The 26,207-nt window shown below is 42.7% G+C and overlaps 1 protein-coding gene across 4 annotated transcripts in view; it reads right to left on the bottom strand.

The window, feature by feature from the left end:
• Positions 1-2,043: 2,043 nt before the first annotated feature.
• The window catches only part of LOC104693937 (unconventional myosin-X-like), an 89,795-nt gene continuing 65,631 nt past the window's right edge, over positions 2,044-26,207 (bottom strand). For all 4 annotated transcript variants that reach the window (XM_039555280.1, XM_010406903.3, XM_010406904.4 and 1 more), the window contains 17 exons: positions 24,659-25,450; positions 22,489-22,612; positions 21,770-22,013; positions 20,858-20,953; positions 19,122-19,215; positions 18,458-18,513; positions 17,249-17,391; positions 15,710-15,904; positions 13,828-13,985; positions 12,459-12,582; positions 10,384-10,681; positions 8,951-9,158; positions 8,065-8,201; positions 7,778-7,901; positions 5,849-6,298; positions 4,918-5,109; positions 2,044-4,361 (listed from right to left, as the gene is read on the bottom strand). In XM_039555280.1, the coding sequence (XP_039411214.1) occupies positions 4,248-4,361; positions 4,918-5,109; positions 5,849-6,298; positions 7,778-7,901; positions 8,065-8,201; positions 8,951-9,158; positions 10,384-10,681; positions 12,459-12,582; positions 13,828-13,985; positions 15,710-15,904; positions 17,249-17,391; positions 18,458-18,513; positions 19,122-19,215; positions 20,858-20,953; positions 21,770-22,013; positions 22,489-22,612; positions 24,659-25,450 (3,549 nt within the window). In that variant the 3' untranslated portion in view covers positions 2,044-4,247. The remainder of the gene's footprint in view (positions 4,362-4,917; positions 5,110-5,848; positions 6,299-7,777; positions 7,902-8,064; positions 8,202-8,950; positions 9,159-10,383; positions 10,682-12,458; positions 12,583-13,827; positions 13,986-15,709; positions 15,905-17,248; positions 17,392-18,457; positions 18,514-19,121; positions 19,216-20,857; positions 20,954-21,769; positions 22,014-22,488; positions 22,613-24,658; positions 25,451-26,207) is intronic.

Here is a 26,207-nt window from a genome sequence, read left to right as displayed (position 1 = left end):
CAAAGAAGCAGCTGAGTTGCCTTCAGCCTCACACTGCAACAGGAGAAAGGGTAGAAGATAGGTAAGTTGCTCCTATTAACGTGTGTGCCTCATTAGTGGCCCCGCAAAGACTATGCCCAGCGTCTAACCCAGTATAGAGCCAACTGAGTTTATCTTCTCCAGCTGTCACTATGATAGTCACTCAGGATTTGTAAGTATTTGCTTTTACAGGAAGAACATGTTTGTATTGGTAATCCTGAGACCTCACAGCATTCTGGGGAAGGCCTGGGGCCAGTGCCTGAGGGCTGTGAGGGGCCCCAGACGTGTTCCTGGGTGCATCATGGGCAGGAGGTGGAGCTGGGCTCTGGAACACCAGAGCTCTTTTCTGTAGCTTGCTGGGCTGCCCAAGCCAGTGCTGGGTAGCAAATGGCAGGAACCAGGAATCAGCCACCTGAATGTGTTTGCTCTGGGTTGTGTTCAGACCTAAACACGGGTGCAGAGTCTGGGTGCTCCGTGTGGTGGATTCCTCCCAGCTGGGTGTCACAGCCACGCTGGAGCAGCGCTGAACTGGCACATGGGGTAAGTGACTGTCACTGGCAATCCTGCTCCCGGCCTTCACCTCTGTGTTGACAGTGGAATGAGGCCAAGGTGTATATCCAATTGTGCATTAGGAATCTCTGGTACAAAAACTAGAAAAGAGCCTAGCAAATTTGCATCCCACTGATTTACGAGTTTGTATTTTACAGTGGGGGCTGGAATTAATATGTGAGATTTGTTTAAAGGCCCAAGGGGGAACATGTTACTTTGAAGCAAATGCACAGGGTAATGATAGAACACACAGCCTACATGGGGAGAGGCTGTATGTTTTAAAACAAGCTATAAATAAATGTTTCAAGTTTACAGTCAATAATAACTAGATACATGACCTTGTGATACAACCTACCTGAGGCAGTGTCTTTGTGTATAAACTGTTTTGTGTTTATGGTATAGGTGCTGATTATAAATTGTCACGAAACTAGTTCATATAAAATAAATATTAGAGCATTCAAATTTGAATTAACTGTTACAGAAATACCTGGGTGGGGTCCCAGAGGGACTGCATGTCACAGGGACAGCATCATCAGATATAAAAAGGGAGTCAGAGAAGGCTTTTAGTTCACCACCACTTTGGGTGGTTATTCATGGCTACCACTCAATAAATCAGTTGTGTGTGGTGGTGTAGTTGTGGTGGACCTGCAGCAGTCCATGTTTGTTGTCTTGATAGAGATGTATTAATGAAACAAGCGCAGTTTGAAATTCAGCAGCTGCACAGAAAGGAGACTGGCTAGCTTGCAGCAATCAGAGGCAGTTGCAGCCTCGAATAAAGACCTGGAAAGTCCATGCAAGGAGATAAAGATGGAGAAAAAATAATCTGTAAACAGTTGGAGGTTATATTGCATAGACCAATCTCCAGGGTCCTGAGACTCTCAGAGCATTTGACCAAGGGATATGGGGGAGCATAATGATGGGGAGGATGCATCACTGCTTGGATTCCATACCTGTGTATGGATTGAGGGAACTTCTGTCTGCTAGTGGGGTGGTCTGTCTGTGTTGCTGACAGCTCAGCTGTTCCCAGTCCCAATTTACCACTTCAGTGACACAAGCTCTTAGGTGAGCACCATGGCCAGGCCATGCACTTGTACGGGAAGTGCAGATTGGCACCTTATTTAAGCCTGAAGTGATTTTCTGTTATTAATGACTTTGGAGGTGCAGAAGGTATGGAGTTGATCCCACAGATTGGGCCTTGGGAGATGATTAATTCCTTGCTCCGCTTTGACAACAGCCGTCTCAGAACCTGTGGGACATCTCCCACTGAGCAAAGGTGTGACACAGCCCCACAGAGAAAAGCAGAAGTTGGAAAAAAACCTTCCCCATTGTAGCAGAAAACGATTTTCTATTCACCCCAAAATTTGCTTCTGGGAGGAAAGGCTGTTGTATCCTCATGCCAATGACGCCTACTTTTTGCTTACAAGTTCTGAGTGTTAAGCTCCAAGCAAACACCTTAACATGGGCACACAATGCCTGTAAGTGAATACAGCCTGTGCAATCCAATAATTTATTAAACTTTCATCTTGTAAAGCCAGTTACAAATTAAAAAAAGAAGAAGGAATTCTGTAATAGAAATGAGCAAAATTACAACAAATAGTAGTGTGAGTTATGTTTCAAGTGGGTTCAAGCTGCCTGCAGCAACCCAAGAGGCAGAACATGGAGCTAGTGCAGAGTTAGGACAGGGCTAATCAAGCCTAGTCTGATACATTAGAGATCGAGCCAGTGTATGCAGTGTATACAAAGTGTTGCTTCTCAGGTTGCCTCTGCATTCTTGTTCTCTCTCACCTGTGACCTGGTCATCTCTTTATTCCTCATGACAACACGGGGGTGTTTGTAGGATCCATCAGTGACGCTATTTAAGGCAAAACTCCAGCTGAAGGGATGATGCACAGCACTGACCACCCTCTTAGGCTGATCGTGTAGCAAGTGCACAGAGTGTTTGCACATGCTGCAGTGTAGTGGAAACGAGAGAGGAGCAGGGGTTATGTACAGTGTTTCTTCTTGTACTGCCACCCTCAAAACTAGTGTTCTGCAACACAGTATCAGTGATACGGCACAATTTGATGATGAATTGGAATGGAACCTGTTGCACACTGACTCCTACTGTTCTATGCCATTTCTGTTTCATAGCTAACAGGCCTTAGCTGCTGCTACTTCAGAAATGGAGACAGCCAATTTTAAATGTGGAACAAGGCCCGTATTACATACAGCTCTGCAGTTTCAGTAAGAAACAGAATGGTCCTTTGCATTCTGGGATCCCAAGACTAGACAAGAGTCAGAGAAAATGGCTCAACACTAGGTTTCTTGTTTGCTACTGCAACTGATTTATGATGGGGCTGATACTGAATATTTTAAACAATGAAATCAACTTTCTGAAGAGACTGAAGATGGCTGTTGTCTTTCATGGAGAAGAAAAAAATTCTGCTTCTTCAAATTGCAGGTAGCTATAAAAACCTCCAAGAAGCAGTTCTTTTGGCAAAATAGCATTGTTTTCAAGTTCTGCTGAGGACTAAGGACCTAGAGGAGACTGGATGGGGACCTGGGGAGCCAGTGATGTGAGCAGTTCTTGTTAAAAGTTGGGGGAGATGAAGGATTTGGCATCTGCTTCCTGTAGTAGAGAGGAAGTAAAAATCTTGCCTACAACAATTTATCTAGGCACCTATTCACTCAGTAGGAAACAGTTCACTTTAAAGTTCAGGGACCCCAGTCATCCTAAAATCCCCCCTAAAGAAAGAAGGATCTTAACGCAAGCAAACTGCTCACCATAAATCTCCACCCTCCATCTCATACCTAGAGTTTGTGAAGAGCAGCTCTTCTGGAAATGCTACTAAAACAATCTCCCCTCCTGGGCTGTACAGGGGAACAGCAGTCATTATTTTTTAGGCAACAGATGCTGTTTGCAATGTGCCCAGAATGGCATCTTATGGTCTATTTCAGTGGAGCTATTTCCAGAAATTTCCTCCTAGACTGGAGTACTTAGTAGTTTAACTGAAAGTGCCACTTTTTACAGTCGTGTACCTGTGAACTTTTATTGGAAGGTAAACAACCACCTTGGGTGTTTTTACTTGTTTCTTTGTTTCGTGCTCTCTCATACGGGGTTTGACCTCTCTGTTGGACCATGTGGCTTCAATTATACAAAGGCTTTTTCCTTTTAAGACCAGATCAGATGGTTAGCAGATTCTGAAGAAAAAAAAAAAAACCAAACCCACAGTGATTTATATTTTAGATTTGTTTGCAAAATAAATAAAACAAATACTATTTTAGCAGACCGTGCTGTGATCACATGATCCCACATGTCTGCATGTTCAAAATTCTTAAGGAAGCTTAAGTCTGTCTCCTGTTCTGCAGAAATGTTTCTTGTAAATTTTTCTGCCAGTATGACAGGTGATACTGAAAGCAGCAGAGAGCACACGAGAAGGAGGAGGATGCTTCTGACTTTGCTTCTTTAAGGTACATTGTTCATCAAACAAGCAAGGGGAAAACAGGTTTTGGGTCATTAGTACTTAACAACAGTTGTTACTGTTTAATGTCTTTGGGCAGAGGTGCAAATCCTATGGTACTGTAGATGTCACTTCAGGTTTAAATACAGTAGTCACGTGAATTCTTAAAAAACATCTTTGCTACACTTGTGCTGGCAAGTTGCAAATACCCATGACTAAACTAGTGCCAGTTCATCCATATCACCTAGTCCAGATGCTTGCATGACTGTCCACACTGGTGGCTGATTTGACACTGCAGCGTTTCTTCACAATCATGTTGATGTATGCTTTCATGATCTTTATTATTTCGCCCACCTGGGGAGAGAACACAGTAATACAGCATAAGCACTCTGAAAACCTCAGTGCGCTGAGGCATACAGGACATTTTGCTGAAAAAGATTCCCCTTGCCCACAGTCACGACACAGTAAATTTTGCATGTTGATACTAAATGTGAACATGACAGTAAGAAGGGAAAGGCTTGACAAGTTTGTGCTTGGTTGTAGCAACACTTAAAAATATTTTTAGCTCAAAGAAAAGCAACTTCAGGGTTAATAAATCTTGTTTATTTTTTTTAAGGTTTGTGAAACTCCCCATTCATCTACTGGAAAGGAATGAAAAAAACTAGCCAAACTGAAGAGTGCCCAAAACTGGGAATTCTTGATGCACTGGAACACCATTCAACCTCCTTCACTTTCTATCCACCCTATTTTTTTTGTTCATCCCTGTAGTCAAGAAGAGGTACCCTGCCCTTTGGACTTAAGCTCCCTTCATCTTTTCCCTTGGCTGTGTAGTCCATTAGTCAAGAGTTCTTGCATAGAAACCTGTCTGTTCCTTGAAGCTTAATTGAAGTGGCTGTGTGTTTTCACGTACCTGGGAGGTTTCAAAGAACATTTCTCTCTCATCCACTGTAATTTTGAAGGTGTTGGGCTGTGGTGCTCCAAAGAAAACAATGTGTTCATACTGGAAAGTTTCTAGTGGTTTAGGATCCCCTCGTTTGTAGACAGACACATTCTCTGTGCTGACGCCAAGCCAGAGATCATTGGGGAATCCACCCTCCTTGCACTGCAGAAAAAGAAACATGACCTTTTGCAAAAATGCAGTGGAGGATCAAATAATTTTCCATTTAAGGAAAAGCCCTCTGTTTCTAGCTCTTGTAGGACATTTCAATTCAATACACAAACCAGGGTACCTGCAGAAGGTATACTGGAGGCACTTCTGCTGCAAAGACTCAGAAGTGACACAGCTGTGAGTCAAATACTAGTTGAGTAATAAATAATTGTAATAGCTAACAGATCTCATCAGATTTTTAAGTGATGTAGCAAGTCAATATTCCACTTCTTATTTTACAGATAATATAGTGAGTGCACACAACTTCCCATGGTGATCCACCTAGGCAGCAACAGAACTGACAGAACTGAACTGTGGACTCCAATTCTAGCAGGCTGAGCACAGTGCTGTGCATGCCCCAGTCTGCACAGTTTCTGTTGTACTGCTGCAGAACAGGGCTGCACCTCTTGTGGGCAAGAATAACAGAGCTTTGTTTTCCTTTTGCTTTCACTATCCACCACTTTCTTAAGTACCAGGATGCCCCCACCTTGCCTGCTATGTGCTCTCTGTGTAGTAACTCTTGGGTATTGTGGGTACTGCAGGCTTTCCCTGAGATTACTAAGGCAAAATGCATCCAGTTCCCAAATTTCCCTTCTGCTGCTGAGCAATGTGTTACACACAGCTCTATCTGTTCTCCAGACTGATATCCAAAATACTCCTCAGCTGTGGTTACAGGAGTTTATTAATTGCTCACCTCAACATCAAAGAGGGTTGACCCATAACCTGGCCACTCCTTTACGATGGACATGTATTTCACCATGGCCTGATGCTGAGAGAGCCCCTGCAGCTTGGTCCATTTCTGTGCTATGCTTGCCCGAGCAGCTGAAAGCTCTTCTTTTACCCACATCTCCATCATCTGCTCCTCTTCTACCTTCTGCTTCTTTACAGACCCCGTCTTGAAGCCACGCTTCAACGTCCCTTCAAGGAAGCTGGTCCGTCTCCTCTCCAGAGTGTGGCTGGTACTGCTGCTGCTCTTTGTTGAGTGCAGTATTTTGGATTTCAGTCTGTTAACTGGGTAGATTCCATCAAGGGTCCAGCTTATTTTGGAATAATCTCCATGAAGATACTGCAGTCGCAGAGCTGCCAGACGCTGCAGAGTGTCCTCTGGCCCAGGAAAATGACCATCTATAAGGCTTTCGTGAGCCTACAAACAAAAAGTCCCCCAAAGTCATTAAAAAGCAAAAGCACACTTTATTCACATCTGGGTCCACGTACACATTCCTGTGACATCTGCTGATCCCAGCAGGATGGACATAATTCAGGAGGTCAGAGCAGACATTGTAAAAAATATGTTGAAGTCTGCAACTGGTTGATATGGAGGGAACACCCCCTTCTGCAAGCCTGAACAGGACAGAGATCTTTGAGGGGCTCCTATCCTGTACAGAAAGTCCTACAATGAAGACATTTTAGGTCTGGAACAGATGGCAGAGACCAGAATTGAGCCAATTTGGTTTTGTGCTGTACCAGGTACAGCTCCTGTGTGAAGCTTATACCAGAGTTATACATAATAAATTCAAGACTCTCAACCTCAGTTTCATTACACAAAAGCACCTCCTACCTCTTCCTCCTTCACCTGATGTCTCCACCAATTGTCTTGCTTCTCTTTGCCTGTTTCCTGTGAAATCTATTAACGGGGTGTTTTGCACATCCATCTAATGCCTGGGTAACACCTACCCTCCTACTGTTACTTCTCTTTGCCAGTTACAGCTGCGTAGACTGAAAGCCTTGTCAACAGGGAGTTTGGTACAAATGAGGTTCCACAGAGCACCATGATGTCATTCCTGATGGTTTTCTAGACATTCTCTAGCTAACAATACTTGATGTTCATTTCAAGAAAGGACCCATGGTCTGAGTGATGTACATGCCATCCGTTTGACTATCAGTGAGTTTTAGTCTTCATGACTCTGCCATTAACACAGATTCAGTAATTTTCTACAGCTATGATTTTCTGAGGTGAGGTCAGTGTTCATTAGAAGTAATACAGATGGGACAAAGCACACAGCTGGGGTGCATGCCAGCTGCAAGGCTCTCTCATACAAGTGTGATCTCTGATCTAGCCAGCAGCATTGTACTATGGAGTACAATGACTTAAAAAAATAAGACTACTCAGCAGAAAAATATTGACAACTACATTGTCATTTCCTTTGTCTGCAGTACTCTTCTAGTGCCTCTCTGTTAATCAAAAGAAATTGCCCAAAAGATAGGTTTCATAGTTAGTTCTGGTAACACCCCAGTGATGTGCTGTTCTTGCAAGCTGATTTCCAGAGAGATAGATTTTCCAGTTTTCTTTACATTTATGTTCTGCAAGCAGCTACTTCTAGTGACTCTCTTGTATCATTACCCAAATTTCTCTGCCTTCTAAAATTAAAGACCAAGTTTTAATTAATTATCATTAATCTTCCATTTTTTTAAGCCTTTGTTAGTTTTTCTTGCTTTTGTTCTAATACTCATCTTCCCGAGAATGGTCATCTGCTTAGTAGATTACAGGCAAAAATCCAACACACCAAATTCTTCTGTTACAACCAGCATTCCCACTTCCAATGAAAGGTAAACCAGTTTTCTGTATCCTCTTGTGTGCTTTTGCCACCCTGGAAACAAAATCATTCTCCCAGAGTTAGCTTACCTGCTCAAACATGAAGGCAAATTCCACCCCATCTTTGGGAACATTCTCAATATCCAAGAAGCAATATAGCTTAAAATACAGTTGCCACTGTCCTTCCTCTTCTTCTTCTTCAGAGCCAGCAAGTCTGTAAGATAGAAAAGAAAATTAGAAGGGAAAAAAACAGTAAGGAGAAATACAATGGTACTGTAATGTCCACAGGGCAACTACAATCTGAAGGTAATCCTGGGTTCTGAAATCCAGTGTTACATCCAACTAGGAATTAAAGGTTTTATGAAACATTCTTTTACCTCTCAAACTTGGCCAGGATATCAGCCACAATCACCCGACTCTCCACAGCACGGTCAACCTGCTGATTATGTTCAAAGAGTGCAAACATGTTCCGGCTGTCCTCCATTGCCAACCCTCGGATCAGCTTTTCAACCACCTGCAAAATCAGACACATCACACAGTAGGCATCACTCCTCCTTTCACAATAAAGAATCAGTACCTCTTCAGGATACCTATCATTTCATACATCTCCATCACATTTCTCCCTTTATTACCATGTTTTCAGATTAAACAATTCTAACCCTAAAAGATCATTCCCTGCAATGAAGTCATTACTTATATTTGATCGTCCTCACTTTTCTTCTCTGAATCTTCTCAATCTTCATGACCCTTTCAAGGACAGGGGAATTAGAATTCTGCACAAGATATAGGCACATACTGTATTCATATGTCATGATGACAGTCTCAGTTCCTCTAGTAACAATTCCACTTTTTCTTCTGTTTAGCACTAATGTTTTCACAGACATGATTACTGCAACCTGGAATCCTGCTTGTGACCTGCTAATGATTAAGTTATCCCTCTCAGAAGGATTCCATTATGAACTGGACTCTCTCCTTGTCCACTTGTCCAGAAAACTCTGTTTAGCAAGTCCTCAGACAAAGGGCAGAACACCAGAAGTGTTTAGATTTTGCAGCACGGTTGTCAGTCAGGTGATATTCTACAACCTGGGCACTAGCCTTGTAGAATATGCTGAACATTCCCCAAACATATAGCAAAAAAAGCTGTAATTAAAAAAAAAAAAAAAAAGATAAATTGGAAATGAAGGGGGAAAGGGTGTCCCTTCAACAGATCCACTCTCCAGACACAGACGTGCTCACATCTGGTTAATGCTACTCATGCATTACCTCCCCGGCGCTGGTGTGGGAGTTGATGGTTATTTTGCAGGAGCCACCACCATGGCAATACACTGTTGTGGTCATTTCCTCACGGGTGAGGAGAGCCTGTATTTCCTCCTGGGAGGGCACAAACTCCCTCGTCTTTGTTCTCTTCAGGGAATCGCTTATGAACTGTGCATACCTGTCTATTTCTGAGTCTGGAAAGAGGTCTTTTACCCTAATTGTAAAGAGAAGCAAAAAAACCCCATTACACAGTAAACAATACATTACCCTAAAAATTAGACTACTGCAAGTAAAGAGTTTGGTAGAGAGGCTGATGTCAAGTGCAACCACACAAAAACCAAGCTCATTTCCTAAACCATACATACTAGTCATTTCAAAGTAACTTCAGTGCCATTTCTCAGCAATGCATGAAATAAGCAGTTCAAATTTTCAGGAGTTTAGTGACAGCTGAAGATAGCAGGATTGACTAGCTGAATTTACAAAACTGAGAATAAAAACTATGAAACCAAATGTAAACTTTTTTCATTTATTCTTAATGGTTTTGCTTTTTTTTTTATTTACTGGCTGTGTTTTAGCCAGTTTTACAGTATGCTTGAGAATTAAGAAGATAGAAAGCAGATGCCTGTACATGGTTTTCTTCCCTCCAAGGCCAGCAGGTCTAAGTATAACATTATCTGCAACTCCAGTGATAAAACAATGAAATGCCTACACAGAGTATTCTTCAGCATCTCAGACCCAGGCCCTGGATGTAGGTATTTGGTGTATTGACAAAATCTCATCTCACTCTTTCCTAGCCTGGAAGAAATGAAATAGATTTTATTGACCTTTTTCATTATTAAGAATGGAGCGAGGCTACACGGCTGCAGCTCAGCCCCAGAGCATATTGCTTTGTAAAGCTGCATTAGATGCTGAAGATGAGTTGGGAAGAAATGTAACTGATTTAATTCACGAAAATGGGAGGTTAAAACAGATTAAAAATAAAAATTGCAAGCATTACGTGCTTAATTCAACAAACCTTGGAAAATTATAAATTGGATTTACAGTGTCTCTCCTACTCCATAGTATGCTTTTTGCCTGTGCAAGGTAGTATGTATTTCCTTGAGTATGAAAGTACAGTCCCTCACCTTTCCTGCAGGGTGATAATGTTTATATGGACATTAGTAAGCAGCAGGTCATCAGCTGTAAACCCACTGCAACACAGTCTCATGGTATTCTGTTTGAGTAACTCACATTCCACATCCTTCTGGCACAACAGACGGGTGACAAGGGGGGGAGTCTGAATACACAGAACAGCTGGTGGCAAGAACTGTGCAATGGTAGGAGGCTGGAACACCACAGGAAGATGTTTGCACAGCAAGAGGGTGAGACAGGTAACTACAACAGGCAGCAAAGATCAGCAGAGTAAACGGAAACAGGCTGCAAATGGAAGGGACATTTACCTTCGGAGGTGGAACTTGAGGTAGCGCAGGATCCCTCTGCTGGGCAGGAAAGTGCAGCTCATACATGTCATCAGCTGCCAGTGGTGCAGGTTCCCAGCACTGTTGGGATGTGGCATGTGGTTGGTTTGCTTGATGAGCTGACAGTACACCTCATCACGAAGGGGCTTTAAATCATGGCAGGTCTGCAGGATGCCTTGGATTATGGGTATGGGGTCAGACACTGTCTCGATTTCCTGAAGGGAGTTAAAGATCTTCACTGCTTCATCCTGTAAGCTGCTGTAACCCTTCTCTTGTTGCACTGGGGAACAATCACAAAGGTGACAAGAGATGAGCATCTCCCTCATTTTCTACTGGCCCAGCAGCACTACAATTAACTATACTAATCTGTCACAGAAGAACAGCAACCTGAGCATTAGCTCATATCCTGAACTTAAACTTATAGTTGAAGTTTATTAATGCTTCCTCTCAAAATGCTCAAATGCAGTTTTAATTAGTATTTGCTAACATCTGATTTGGCACCACTGCCAATCTATTTCTGCATATACTGTGCAGAAAAGCAGAGTCATGTTTTAACGGAAATGAGCACTGAAATCTAGTTCAGGCTTCAGTGTCTGCAACTGAGGTACCTGAATGCAGCCACTCAAGCCTGACCTGTGTAATTCCAAAATTCTGTGTTGTGCCTGTATTAGCTTTGACCCCTGAGCCAACACAGAACTTAGGCAAATTGCTGTACCACAAATGCAACTTACAGCTATTGTTTAGATTTAAAATGCTTAGACCAAAACTTCAGTTTTTTGAGCACCTAAATGTCTGCTTTTTGAACTGCTCAGATACGTGTGATACCATTCAGATGCAGGCTTGCATTCTCCTTTGCCCATCTCTGGGGCTTTAGGTCCTTCTGAATCTCCTGTACAGCAATTGCTTCCCCAGTGGCCATGTATTAACTGTACAATACAGACACAGCTCTATACAGTAAGTTCCACAGTGTAAGTGCTTGCTCTGTAATTTTTCTGTATTTCAGAATTTATTTTTTCTGTGCTTTTAATCTGCCATGTAATTAGATCCTTGTGACAGACAGCAAGCAGCTAATACCCTTTCACTTTCTCCTTGACAATATTCTGGCCCTAAAAACTTCATTTTGTGGCTGAAGAATTCTGCCCTCTATTAAGTCACTTAATTGTAGGCAAGTTCTTCTGTACTTTTGATCATCTTTAGGCAGGTTTTTACATCTCCTGTATCTTTGATGAGATGTAGAAGGCAGAACTGTATCCTGTACTCAAGATGCAGGTGCATGATATATCAATACAGCTGCACAAAGACTTTATTTTTCCTTTTCTAAGCTTTCAAAACCTCACGTTAGCCGTTTTGTTTCTGTACTCACCACTAGAGTTCACATTTTCATAAAGCTATGTAAATTGATGTTCACTTTCCTAAGCACAGCTAGATCACTACCTGTGTGGCAGACTGATTTTCCTATATACATTGCTTTGATGGAAATTAATTTCTTAAAAGATTCTGTGACTCAGTCACTCCACATGAGACGCGCTTCTATAGTTCTTCACCAGCTTTCAGTTTCAATATGTCAAACAGTCTGTAATCATCAGCAAATCACTTTGGTTTTCTGGTGGCCCATCACTCTAGCTCTTTCATGTTTCTGACGCATTTGAGAAAAAGGATTCGTTTAGTCTGGTTTTACAGCATCTTCTGTAGAAACACTACCCCACTGCCAGCTGCAAGATGTAATCCTGCTACAGTATTTCCACTGGAGCCACTCGCAACCCAGTTGTGGCTAAAGGATCACAGCCTGCATGTCCCCTGGATGAATGATAAACTATCTGCCCCCATTTACTTTAAGATTCAGTGTTCCCATGATGAGAGGCAGTGGACACAGAACACACTCCAGAGAAGACAGGGAGAGAGAAAGGGACTGCTCCCTCCCTGAACCCTGTGGGCTTCACTGCCCCAAACAGACTTCACCTGCACAGAGAGAGCTTACAGGCCCATTTTGTGGTGCTCAGGCTCCTCAGTGACCCTCCAAATGTGAGAGGATTCTGTCACTTGGGTAAAATACTTACAGTTGACACTAACATCTCCATAGGGTAGTGGGAGCAGGGGGGAATGCAAGGGGTGCTGGGTGTATCGCAAGATTGGGTTCCTCCTATACGTCTGTTCCACTACTTCAAAGTTTGTGCTGTTTTCCTGGAAAAGAAAGAAAAAATAATTATCCTCAAATATGCACAGTCCTTGGCAGGATGCCCTTATACATTTAGGTTCAAGCTCAACCACCTTTGTCTAAATTTCTGGAGGTGCCATGGGGTACTAAGCTATCAAAGCATAATCCATATCTAAAAATTACCCTGTACATTATTTCTGAAAATTAAACACAAGAACAGCCACGCTACATCATCCCACAGGTCACCAAGCACAGAATCTTGCCTTCAAGCGTGGCTTGTGTAATACATAAGGCATGATCCCTCTCTCCTATATCCTTCAAGCTTTTAACAGGATAGGGTTAATGGACTTTCTGACCACAGATCAACCATTTTCAGTGTGTAATAATGAGCCTGTTCTCAACTTGTCAGGTTGTACTACATGTGTTTACAGGAGGAACAACCAAAATGCTCCATGGTGTTCAAAATCCAGGCCTGTCACTATCATACACACTGGATCACACTCTTCTGCATTTTGTCCTATACTCCTTCCCTAACAATACATTATGTTCCATTTGTCCTTGAACCCTGAGCTGAAGTTTTCCAAGATTCTCTACAATCAATCAGTCCCCGCTCTTTCTTCCTAAATATGAACTAGTTAATTGCATGTAGTTTAGAGGTCATCACGAACATGTTTCTTCCGAAATATGCTATGGTGGGTCTTCTTAAATGATTCTAGGTTTATTTGCCAAAGTTTCTGGCAAGTTTCTTTTCAAAAATTACTCCTGTAGTACAATTTCTGCTATTTTGAAGGATATTGTCTTTCCACCCTTTACTCTGATGTTTAACCATACAAGCCTAAGGTATGAAGAGAACTTTAGGGTACCTCAAAGTCAGATGGCTGGTAGGAATGGATTTTTTTCTATTTGTGTCTGGAGGATGCTTAGGAGTGGAAAGGATGGAGCAGAGATTTGCAAATACTTGATGGTTCTGTATGCAATTTTTAACTGCACAGAGTCATAGTCCAGACTTACGCATATCAAAATAAAATTCATAATAACAAAATAAATAATAACAAAAAAATCATAATAACAAAGTAACAAAATAAAATTTATGTAATACTTGATTTATTTTTTTTTGTTGCACAGTTGTGTACGTTTAATTTTTTACTCTTTTTCATTTTCCCCTTAAGACAGCAACCCCATTTTGTGCCACATTCTCAGCAGTGACTGGGTTAGGCCAGTGGTGTCTGGCTGCTCCCAGCTCATGTGGGAATTAGCAGGATGCCACCTACCCTGATGTCACGAATGAGCTGCTGGGTAGGTGTTTCTATGGGAACTTTGCTGTCAATGACACCCTGAATGGCAGAGGCCCAGCGCATGGCTTCATTCAGCAGCTTCGTGTACAGTCTGTACGAGTGCTTTCGCCCATGGACGATGATGTTCCAGTAGCCTGGGGAGAAACAAAGGTGGAAGGTGAAACCAGCTTCCATATCATGTAGTTGACTAGAGGTCAGCAAACGTGACATCCACCTACAAGAAGGGCAAGAAGGAGAATCTGGGGAACTACAGGTCCATCAGTCCGGGCTCAATACCGGGGAAGGATATGGAGCAGATAAAGGTATGGAGCAGGGTGTCAAAGGACAGCAATGGAGCCAGAGAAGGGCCTGGGGCACAAGTCCTGTGAGGAGCAGCTGAGGGAGCTGGGGGTGTTCAACCTGGAGAAAATAAGGCTCAGGGGGGGCCTTATTACTATCTCCAACTACCTGAAAGGACCTGTAGCCAGGTAGGGGTCTGTCCCTTCTCCCAAGCAACAAGCAATAGGACAAGAGGAAAGGGTTGTCAACAGACCGTCCAGGAAAGTGGTTGAGTCATCACCCCTGGAGGCATTTAAGAAATGTGTAGATGTGGCACTTAGGGACATGGCTTAGTGGTGGACTTGACAATGTTAGACTAATGGTTGGACTTAATTATTAAGAGATCACTGATTCTCTTAATAATCAAAGCCTGTAGCTTGTGGCTAAAGAAAACCCTTGCTGCTTTGATAACAACATATGGTGTGTCTGGTTAAAATCCACTAGGTAGACATTAACATCCCCATTCCCAAAATATATTTATCAATAGGAAAGTCCCAATCCAGACTGGCACAAAGACAGCTTTCCAAGATGCAAGTCTCTTGCAGTGTAACCTGACTACCTGCCTGCCAACCAGGCAGCTCACTTTCACAGACATCATTTGGGCTACACTGTCCTGTTAATCACTTGGAAAATGACCGCTCTACACACAGCATCCAGTCAGACTGCCAAATCAACTCCCAGAACTTTAAAAAATATGTGTTTGACAACCTGAGAGAACACGTCAAGGTGATGGCAATTCTATCTGCTAAAGGCAGCCCTAGACATCTGCTGATACCAAAAATGTGGACGATTTCTTGTGAATGAGCAGAATAAATTTCCTCTCATCTCATTTCACTAAATACTTCCAGCTTCTAGCCCCTTTAAAAGGTATCCCAAGCAACTCCAGTACTCAGATGTCCAGTATTTCAAGTCTTTTTCTAAGGTTCACAATCTCTGTAAGGGGGATTCACCCTTTACTCCATAATCTGGGTTCCCTTCCAAACTCCTAAGGCAGGCAATGGAGGATCATGCCAGATCCTGCCTTCCTGGAATTCCATCACATTGCACAGAAATCAAACACAGGCCTTTGTCATCTTTTGTTTCTATCAAGCTGAGTGATGCTATAACAAAGCCTTACAGTGTATGGGATAGCTGCTATTTAAGAGGTTAGCACTGACCCCAGAGACAAATGTAGGTCATGCTACAAGGTGACAGTTCTGGAGATATACCAATAATTAGTGTCAACTACAGGAACTCACACCTATTACCCTGCTTGGGGAACACTGAGGTAAGTAAGCAGTGACTCTACTCAGCGAGAAACACCAGCACTGTGTACCTCTGTCAGGTGTGAGACACTTACAGTCACTTGCACACTGTTCCCTGTCTCTTTGCAAATCTCTTACAGTTTCCACGGGCGGAGATGTTTGCAGCCAGACACAAAGCCTCAGACGACACCAAGATAACTGCCTTCTCAACACAACACACCACTGCAGTCCTGCACCATCCCCTCTTCAGGAACTGCACACCTGGAGTCTGCTCTTCACCACTTTCTCCCTCTCACCTGTGTCTTTGAAGACCCTCTCGTCGGGCTGCACTACGGAGCAGAGGCTGTTGAGCACGAGCGTCCCCAGCTTGGCAGCCGTGCGCTCGGATGACTTGTAGTAGTCAAGGGCAGTGTTGGTCAGAACAAACCAGCGCTTCTTCATCTTCAGAGAGGACATCTTGTTGCTGCTCTGAACCTCCTTATGAAGCCAGCCTAGCACAGAAACGCAAACATGTCACTACGTGCATCTCTTGCTCTCATAGGCAGGACAAATAATTTCACTGTCATTTTAGATTTGTCGCAAAAAAAAGAAAAAAAATTAAAAAGATCAAGAAAATTCAATACTTTAACAGAAAAAAATTACAGCCTGCACTGCTAAAGCTGTCAAGACGACAGTTTTCTACTCAGAGGTGTAAAAAGCAATGTCCACCCACAAGGCAGAATGTTCAAAAAACGTGGGACTGAAACAAGAGGCTCCATATAAAGAGAAGACAGAGACAGACCTTCCTGAATATATGCCTTTGTGGCTGCACTGCTGTCACACAGACATCTTATTATGAAGAGCAGAGCATACACTGACTTTGCAAAGGATCATTCCTTTTTAACTAATGAACACCACCAGGTAAAAGGAACTGTTGCCTTGCAATTAAGTATTTTGAAGTCAAGGCACTAAAACTGTTGTCAGATGTCAGTCTCCTTTGTATCATTCCATCTCCTTGAAGTTTTTACAACTCAGGTCAAAGGCTTTTGCCACATTTTGGTGATCCTTTTCTTCCTGTCCTTCTGCCTTGCCACAACCACTGTCAGACCTTTATTCCTTCACAGACATTTCTGGAAGATGCAAGGCAATTTGCTCATGCACTTGCTTTCCACAGACTGGATCATAAGTGTCTTCATACATTTCAGACCATGTGATGAGCTCAAAGTATAGAGGAAATTTAAAAATATTTAAGATAAATGGGGGAATATTTTGCAATATATATGTGATGCTTACTCATGCTCTGCCATCTTCAACTAAGCTCTGACTAAAAACGTAATTTAAACCTTTTGCTCAACCTCAGAGAATTTTTCTCACCTCAGAGAAATGATTGTGGTATGTTTACCACAATCAGGTTAGTTAGCTTAGCTGAGGACAGCAGCAATCCCACAAAGATCTCTCTCCCTCCCTCTCTATATGACAGGTGTCAGAAGGAACTGAGCTGACAACAAAAGCCACAGTGTCATGTTATAGTCCATCTAAGCCAGCTGCTCCCCATCAGCAGCCACGCTCTTTCCTATTCCCTGATGGCATTTACTGGACATGTTTAAATAGGCTAGAACTACCATCAAAAAATTAAACATATGAAGTACTTATTTTTTTCCACCTGCCAGGGAATTACATAAAAGCCAGGGCTAGCACACATGTGATGTGGCAAGCAGCAGGCAGGAAGCTGGAGGGGGGCAGAGAATGGCAGTGTTTGGGGAGCTGCTAATCCCAAGTCAGCAACAATCAAATCTCCCTGTCAGACTATAAGCAGAAGATGAGTTTCACATGTAATTGCATGTATTTCCTTTCACCTCTCACAAGGAATTCCTGGCCATCGACCTTGGATTCGCCTTTCGGTTTCTGCAGCAGGGAGATCCAGTGATGCATCTCCTCAGGAGTGTCACTGTTGCAGTGAATCACGCGATTGGCTGTGATGATCACAAAAGAATTCGGTCTGCCAGAAAACAAAAGCATTAAAATTAGTCATAACCATGCAAATAACTCACAGCACACCCAAAGTCATTTTACCTTCCCGTAAACAGAGAATTTGAAAAGTAGAATGCAAGTACGAAGCAAAAGGTGCAATGAAGCTCTGTTAGAAAAATGCATAAACCTATGCAAGATAAAAATAAGCTCCATAAAAATGTTGGTGGAGAATAAGCATTCTCCTCAGAATTTGTTTAACATTGCTTCAAACATTGATACTCCAGTAAAAGCATACCTCAGCACATACATAAACAAATTTTGACTGTTCAGCTTACTATTTGTTCCTAGTTTTCACTGCTACACAGATTACTTATGAGGAGTACAGGCTGAGAACTGCCTAAAATGTTTTGATCAATGAAATCCTAGTTCACTTCTGAAATGAATTTTCTGAACTAGTAACTACGAAGTCCTAGCAACCTGTGTAAGGAAAAAAAGCCCAGACCACAGAGGTAAGTAACTTAATAGCTAATATTTTACTTCAGCACTGTGGTATCTTTGCCCTGGCTGAACCTGTTAACATGTGGGAAATAATTAAATGTTAACATAAAGTGATATGAAAAGTCCCATCATCTCTTCTCTGAAACTAACTAAAGGTCTGTGCTCTGTTGCATGGGAAAGATACCAAGAATAACACAGATTTGTAAATTCATCCATTATTCTTCCACAATGCTGTTTCTTTCCCCTACATTTACAAGATTAACTCAAAGTTACTCTGTTGAAAAAATGGAAGTGTTGCTTTTGCTGGACATATTTGATCAGTGCTGATAACAGGTAATTTTTTAGCATCGAGATTATGCTGTTTTCACTTTAGGAGTTGAAGGAGAAACTTTGACTTGAAGACAATACGTATATGGACTTCATGCCTATGAAGTGACATTGCTTGAAACAAGCTGAAGATTTCAGCTATGTTTATTTGTTTGGAGAAAAGATCTAGGAGTTTAAACAAATACAAACCCCACAGGAAACCTGGACCTACCCACAAAAATACTGTAGGGAGTTTCTGATTTAAGGGATGGTCAGATTGCTGTACGTACCTATCAGGATTGTCTGAGGCACAGACAGAGTCAATAAGCCCAACATCCAGGGTTCCCTGTAGCATGAAGAAGACACAGATTCCATTTTAGATTACAGGCATCCTCCTTTGTGAATAGGATTGGAATTGAAACCATTCCTCTGAATTCCAATAGCTTGAGTACAAATGAACATACAAGAAAGGCACAAGTGAGTCATCTTTGCTCCCTAAACAGCATAAGATGTGCAAGGGCTTCACAGGACTGGAGGAAAAACAGTTACAAGTTTCCAGAGAGTATCATGAAGGTCTGAAATAACCTTAGCTATTATCTCTGTACTGGCAAAATACATAAATACACCGTTCTTCCCAACTGCTATCTTCTGTCTGGAATAACTGTGACCCAGACTAGCCCCATCCAAAGACATTTTATCCGAATGAGGCAGCCTCCCTCTTCTCCTCCAACCAAAACGAGCTATCTGTGATCAAGCTGAGCAACCCACCAAAAGCACCATGTTCCCCACTGCTTACCCTCTTTGCTATCAGCTTTGCTGTTTCTTTCTAATTACTGTCCAACTTTCTTATACTGCTCATGAAGTACAGCAGTGCATGTGCTGGGAAAACATGCACAAATAGTTAAACACAGTGGGCTCCAAGCATGCCCACAGGCTGGTTGCACAGTAACTCACCACAGCATTCTTTGGATTGGCCTGTTCATCCTGCATTTCCCTCAGCTGCTGTGCTGTAGCACTGTGCACTCGGCTCAGGACATTAAACCAACCGCTGCCAATCAAAACAGAATCAGAATTAAACTTTCGGTAGTGAAACTGGCTTGAGAACACGATCAAGGAACCTGGAAAGACGCCACTGGGAAAATTTCTTCATTCACAATTTCCTGAGTACTATGCCACAAAATATCTCTTGGGCTGATCATACCAGATCCTAATGTCTTCCTTCCTCCTTATTTATCCATGAAAATTCTGTGCACGTTCTTCAACCCACTGACAGCTGCTCCTGCAAAATCCAGTTTTTCTACTTGTTATTCAAGGAACTGTAAATAGGCAGTGGCTATACAGGGAGCCCATGCCAGCAGACTGAGAAGAGCATACAGTACTTGTAAAAACAGGGTTTGTTGGGAATCTTCCTGGACTAGAATCTTAGAGACGCCTGGGAGCCTTCTTGATTAGTCTCTCTCTGATCTGCTAATAAACTCGAAAGTCATGTGGCTGGCAATTAATCATGGGTTTGTTTATAAGTGAATCTGGAGTTAAGTTTTTTGCCTGTGAAAGGGCTTCTCCTACAGACGTATCTGGAGGCTAATTGCTGTTGCAGAAAAAGCAGATTCTTATCTGCAGCTTCCAGTGAGATCAGCAAACATCTATACTTCATGGAGGATTCTCAGACTGGATACTCTATGACATCTGCTTATCTGCCCTTTGCTACTGCGAGTGGTGGTGCTTTCTTCTCCCTCAGAACAGAGACTGACAGGGCATAGACAGAGGCCACATTTGGTTCACACTTGTCCTAACAATTCTGCAGTGTTATCTTAGGGCATGCCTACTGCAGTTGTGGAAGTTCTGGGCTAAGAAGTTATTGTTCCTTCTGCTACCGGTCCCCTAAATTCACCTGTTTCTTGTCCATGTGGCTGTTCTTCAGTCAATTTCTGTTAAACTGCAATTCTTCCCCCTTTCTTTCCATACACCAAACAAAACAATAATATTCCCTAAATAACTTCACAGAATCAGTAGATCAGAGAAACAGTTACACTGTCAGGGCTGAGACAGCAGAAACCTCAGCAAAAGTGGTAGAAGAGGGAAGACCTGAGTGGCTGGGGACAGTAACCTCTTAACTTGGCTTTGCACAGCCAGGACAGGTTGTCCAACCTGCCCTTAAACAACTGATTCCCACTGTCTGGCCAGGATGCCAAGAAGGAAGGACATGAGTCACTTGTTTGCTTTGCACTGGGAAGATTTTATCAGATGACACTACAGACTCTGATAAGCTGCAGCCTTTTTTCTGTCTCCTGGACAAAACCCAGCTGCTCTCGCAATCATTTACAGACAACATGAATAGACTTTTTGTTTGATTCAAGATTCCATTAAATAAATAAATCAGCCATTAGATGTTCCAGTTTATATTAAGGTTTGTGTGTCTGCTGAAGTAACCCTTGAATTCAGCATGCTCACAGCCACATGAGAGGCTGGCAGTCCTGTGACTGGCAGGCTGAACCACAACCTCGGTAGCTGTAACATCAAGTCCCCAAAGTAGGTGGGGTACGTCCCAGGAAGCCCGAAATGGCGCTCTGGAACAAATCCCCCCCTTTTCTCCAGCAAAAGGGAATTTATTATGTTTCTCAAACTCTCCCATGAGTACCTGGGTCAGACCTGCACTGAATGAACAAACCTAACAGAACTCCCTGTTGTACCTGGCATCTTCTGGTGACTCTGCAACAATGTGGTAAACTCGGTCTTCTGTCACAATGTCCAAGGCATTCTCCTTTTCATGAATATCCACAATCTCTCTGGAACACAAGAAAGCACAAGAGCCAAAGCTAAAAACCTTTCACAGGCCTGAATTCCATCTGGTCGGTTCTTTCACATCATGCCCTTCCACTACACAGAAGGGAAATCACTTGTTCAGATGGCTTGTAACTCTGACAGAAATACAAAATTCAGCCAATATACATCAAGATGTTTTAAAAGATTTGTACAGTTAAAAACCAAAGCTTAAGGCATTACATGGATTTTCAAGACACCAGCAGACTAAATGGAATAAGAGATAAAAGGGAGGTTGATACAGAGATCTGCTCACAAAGGCGGGTGTGCCATTCTTTTTAGCATTTTACAGGTCCACATAATGCTAATAGGTGACCAGTTTGTCCTTTCTTACAGCAGGAGCTGAGGAATTGACTATGGCAGCAGAAAGAGCATTCAGGACTCAGGAAAAGGCACAGTACATGCTGCCAAATTCAAATCCCGCTGTGAGCTTCATAATACCTCTGTGAAATGCCTGGAGAAGCCAGAAAACAGATGGAGTCTGGGTAGGAGAGAATGCATGGGGTATGTACTTAATTAGCCCCTCCTGGTCTGGCTCCATCCATGGCTTGGAAAGAGCTTCTGCTGGATTACGAAATGCAAGACTAGGAAAAGAACTATCAAGTAATTGCAGACTCCCTCCAGAGTAAAACTAGATGCTGTAATTGTCTTTTCCTTCCTTTGTTTCTGATTCTCCAAGCACCATGGGAGATATGCAGGCCGATGAACAGCAGAACTGGACCCTTCACTACTGGTTTAGAGAGCGAATACTAGGGACCAAAGGGATTTATTTTTGCACTCACTTTGCCCTTCTGATATCAATAGTCCCCTTCAGCTTTTCCTCACTATCATTCTCAAAGTACATCAGCTTGGATTCTCGAAGCACAAACCAGCGGCGCTTCCAGTTGCGGCGTGAAAGCGTTGACATTCCTCCGCCTTTTTTGTAGAGCCAGCCTGACTTCAGGGCCTCCTGCTTGGTGCGGAACCACATGAAGGCCTCGTTCTTCAGGACACACCAGCGCCGCCGCCACGGGTTCATGAGACCTCCTGCAAAGTGAGGGAGCAAAATTTCAGCAGACGTGCAACAGGGGCCATGCTTCCACTCTGATCCTGCTCCTGGGCAGGAGCAGTTGCCACCTCAGTTCCTACATGAAACAAAGGAACTGAAGGAGACAAAGTTATGCTTAACTTCAGACATAGAAAAAACAGAACAAAGCTAGTGAAACAAAAGCAAAATATAGAAATATATGCACTACTCAAGTATTTTTGTTCTGACTTCAGTTTTGTAGCTGAGAATGAATCATTTAAGCCCATACCAAGTAGGAACAATCAGGTCTCAGTGGCAAACATATCCCTGACACCCAGCTCCTATCTCTTTATTTGTTGTTTTAAATAAGAAGAAGAAAAGAGGAGAATAAACTGAGAACTAAGAGTAAATAAAGATGATGATTCTGGACAAACGGAAGAGGAAATCAGGTTTCCGGGATCCCATCCATCCACAGTTTTGGCAAAATCCACTTACCCTTCATGTAGAGATAACTGTGAAAATAGGGCGGCCCTGAGCCATTGAAGATAGTGACTCGTCCATTACAAAACTCTTCATCTGTATCAATGTAAACATCCACTTCTTCTTCGCTGTCCAGAAACTAAAGAAAAAAGAAGAGATACAGGCTACTTGGGTTCTCCTGGTCACAGGAGGACTGGAGCAATTAACAGGGTTACAGAGGCCACATGATCAGAAGGTGCAAAACTATACATAGGCCCTTTGCTAAAAAAGCACTGTGGTAAAAGTAGAGGCTTGACAGCTTATCCATTAATGCCTAAAGCAAGAGCACGGAATTTTCATACCTGAAAGGAGAGAAGTGGACATGGCTAGAAAGCTCCAGTTCCCTGCAGTAACAAAACTTCCTGACTCAAGGCAGAGCCCACCTTGCAAAATCTAATTTGATGGCATTAAGAGAGAATTTTTCATTTTGGAGAAGTTTACTGATTTTTCTGGCAGAAAGGCCACAATGCCAGACAAGATTGAATAGTGATTTAACCCCAGCAAGGAAAATACTTTCTTTGGGTTGATTAGGAGAAAAAGCACAGTCCAGGATAACTGAACTCTAAAAATATCAATCTGAATTACTGAAATAATAGTACAGAATTTACTCATCTCTGTTCTCCAACTAGATAAAGGCCTTCAGCCATAAGAAAGTACTTCATACACAAAATAATTTCCTTTACCTTAAATACAATTTCCTTTGATTTGCTTTATTAATTTAATACTAATGAAGGCAGTTCCTTAGATCTTTTCCTTCCTCAAACGCATGTTGCTTCTTTTCATTTTCCCTTCTCTCTTCTTTCTGTGACCCCTTCGTGCTCCTCTTTTGTCTCATCCCTGGTCCACTCATTCATTCTCTCCCTTGGCATTAGGTTTCAAAAACCAGGTAGCCTTGGAACAGCAGCTACTGATGGGATCTTGCCTCAGCTGTGGTTATCTCTTCCTGTGGCTCACACTATGACAAAGTATCAACTGGCTTTTTCATTAGTCTTACTCACTGAGGAGCACAATAAAACCCTCCACTTCTCTTTGCATTTTAAGAAGAGTGGTAGGAACCAGCCTAAGCTGTGACAGAATGATTCATCATTTGAATATTACCTGACTGATTTTCTGCCCACAGAGAAGGTACCTTTACTCAAGCAGATCAAATCATAACAAATTCTGATGGCTGGCAGCTGACATTAGGGAAACGCAAACAAGAAAATCATGCAACCTTTTAAGAAAAGTCACAATCTGTCATTGGAAAAGCATACTGAAGGAAGTAAATGGAATTCCTAAAAATAAAATAAAAATTCAATAGTTTTCTAAAAGATATTTTGTATTTCAAGTGTCTCTTCTCAGGATGTCATTTATTGGAAGTATTTTTGTGGCTGTCATTGGCTTCACACCTGAACACCTCACAATCTTATGTGGGCTTTGACATCCTGTTCTGTAAGGGGGTTTATCATTGCGTTATTAAGCAGCTTGAGGGCACTCAGGCCTGAGGGCACTCAGGAAGTCCAGAGCCAGTGTGGGATCTAAGCTGAGATACTACAAGTGCAAGGCCAATAGCACAGCTTTACCACCCTGTCATTGTCCCTGCAGCAGGATTAAAAATGGTTCAGTGATGTTGGCTGTGTGCACTGGGACCCAGCCCGATCAGCACAGTAATTTCTTCCAGCTTTAGAATAGCTTAACTTGTACACAGCAGCTGAAAATAAACCCTCGACTCTGAACAGAACAAGAGAAGTTTTAGTGATGGAGACCTATCAAACCACAGCCTTTTCCATTTTTTCTTGTCACTGCACACTGGAACCTTAGGCCCCTTCTGTGAAATCTCTCTAAGGTAGACCATATACCTACAAAATACCAGTTGTCTGCTTTCCTTCCTCCTAAAGGGTGTTATATTAACACATGGCGATGGAAACCATCTAAAATAGGTACACATGTACTAGCTTGTGTGCCAGCAGACACCAGACAATCACAAGCCCTCTGGCCTTCAGCCTATGACTGTTCCCTTTTATTCAAGCTGATTATTGATGTAAGATAGAGTTATATATCAGTAACTATACCCAGAGTGAACAGGCAGACAGTAAGAAGGCAAAGATGTTATAAACATCAACAAAGCCACACTAATATCCAGAAAGGTGAAGGGAGGGAGTCTCACCGAGTCCAGGCTGCCACGATTGGAGTCCAGGCTGGTACCATGGGAGTGTCTCAAACCCTCTTCATCATTCAGAGGCTCAGCTGAGGCGTTACCTGCATCTCCATAGCCATCAAACTCCTCATGGTCGTAGTCGGACTCCACATCTGGGGGGGAAGTGTAAATGGGCTCTCCTCCCTCTCCACTGTTACTCCTCTGTGTGTCGGAGACAGTGCTGTAAACGCTTTCTGCTGGGCCAGATAAGGCTCTCTGCTCCTTGGGGCTAGTGGTTCTTTCCACAGGCAGTCCTGGAGCAGGGACAGCCTCTCCCACTTCCCTCTGGAGATGCAAAAGGCTTGTGTTTGCAAGTTCCTTTGAGTAGTTACTGCTGTTTCTGGTGCCATGCTGATTCGAGACCACCAAACTGGAAGTTGGCCGTCCATCATCATCGGCATGAAAACCCTCATCGACTTCTTCTTCAGCCAGGGGTGCCACCAGGCTGTAGTCAATGTTGAGTGTCCCCTCACTAGAAAGTGAGTGCTCTAAGTTCTGCACACTTTCATCCAGGTTGCCAAAATCCAGCAACTCCAAGAATTCCTGGGCAACCCTTGACGCCTCTTTTTCTAACCTCTGTATCTCTTCTTCTCGCTGCCGATTGATTTCATTCCTGGTGTCTTCAGAGACGACAGACATGTGATCCTCCTTCTGTTGCTGCAACTTTTCAATCTCCTTCTCCAGCCTTAAGATCTCCTCCATCTGACGTCTCTCTTCTTCTTGCAGGGGAATATCCACCTCCGCAGCGTCTACTGTTTCCACCTTAAAGAATTTTAACAGTGTTAAAGCACTTTCTTCAACCTGTATGTGATCCTTGCCTGGACCTTTCACTCCTCCTGCCTCCTGCGCTTCCCCTGCACTCACCATCTGCAGAAAGATGACTCCAAGCATCCTGCAATTATTCACAGTGTAAAAGCTAAAGGCAGAACTACTGGACCTTCAGGTATGTCCTTTTTCCCAGAAATCTGCCTCCTTTATGAATCATAAAAAGAAGCTCACTGGGTTCAGTGAATTTTTAGAAGAGCCTCTCTATCTGTTGGTCACTGTACACTGCAATTTGGATAAAAGCAGCCCAAAAGTCCATTCTCTCTTTTTAAACTCGCACACATATAGGAGAAAGCAACTATATATGAATACATATATGCACAGACTGCTTAAGAGCTGAAGATTTCCCAGAAATTCATTAAGAGCTCTGGAAATTCCATTGTTTCCTGAAATGGGCATCTGACCATCAGAATCTGGGGCTGGAAGGGAGATGTGCAGGAAGCAGGACTGCATCCACTTAAACCACAGCCCAACAAAACTCCACCCAGAATTTCTTGGCATTCTTTAGGATCACTAGATGGCTGACAGCTGACTGCTGAAGACTCTGTCTTACTCTATTCTCCACACTGATTTCTCGCTGACATGTGATAACTAGAAGATGGAAGATACTGGTTAACTTTCACTGATGTTTAACTGTAAGATAAAGCCACCCTCTCCTCCACAGAGGACGTTGAAAACATACATGAGAGGAAAG

The sequence above is a fragment of the Corvus cornix genome, chromosome 7 (genome assembly GCF_000738735.6).
Source record: "Corvus cornix cornix isolate S_Up_H32 chromosome 7, ASM73873v5, whole genome shotgun sequence".
NCBI classification, from domain to species: domain Eukaryota; kingdom Metazoa; phylum Chordata; class Aves; order Passeriformes; family Corvidae; genus Corvus; species Corvus cornix.
Note: the sequence above shows the minus strand (reverse complement) of the source record. Positions and strands in the feature narration are given on the sequence as shown.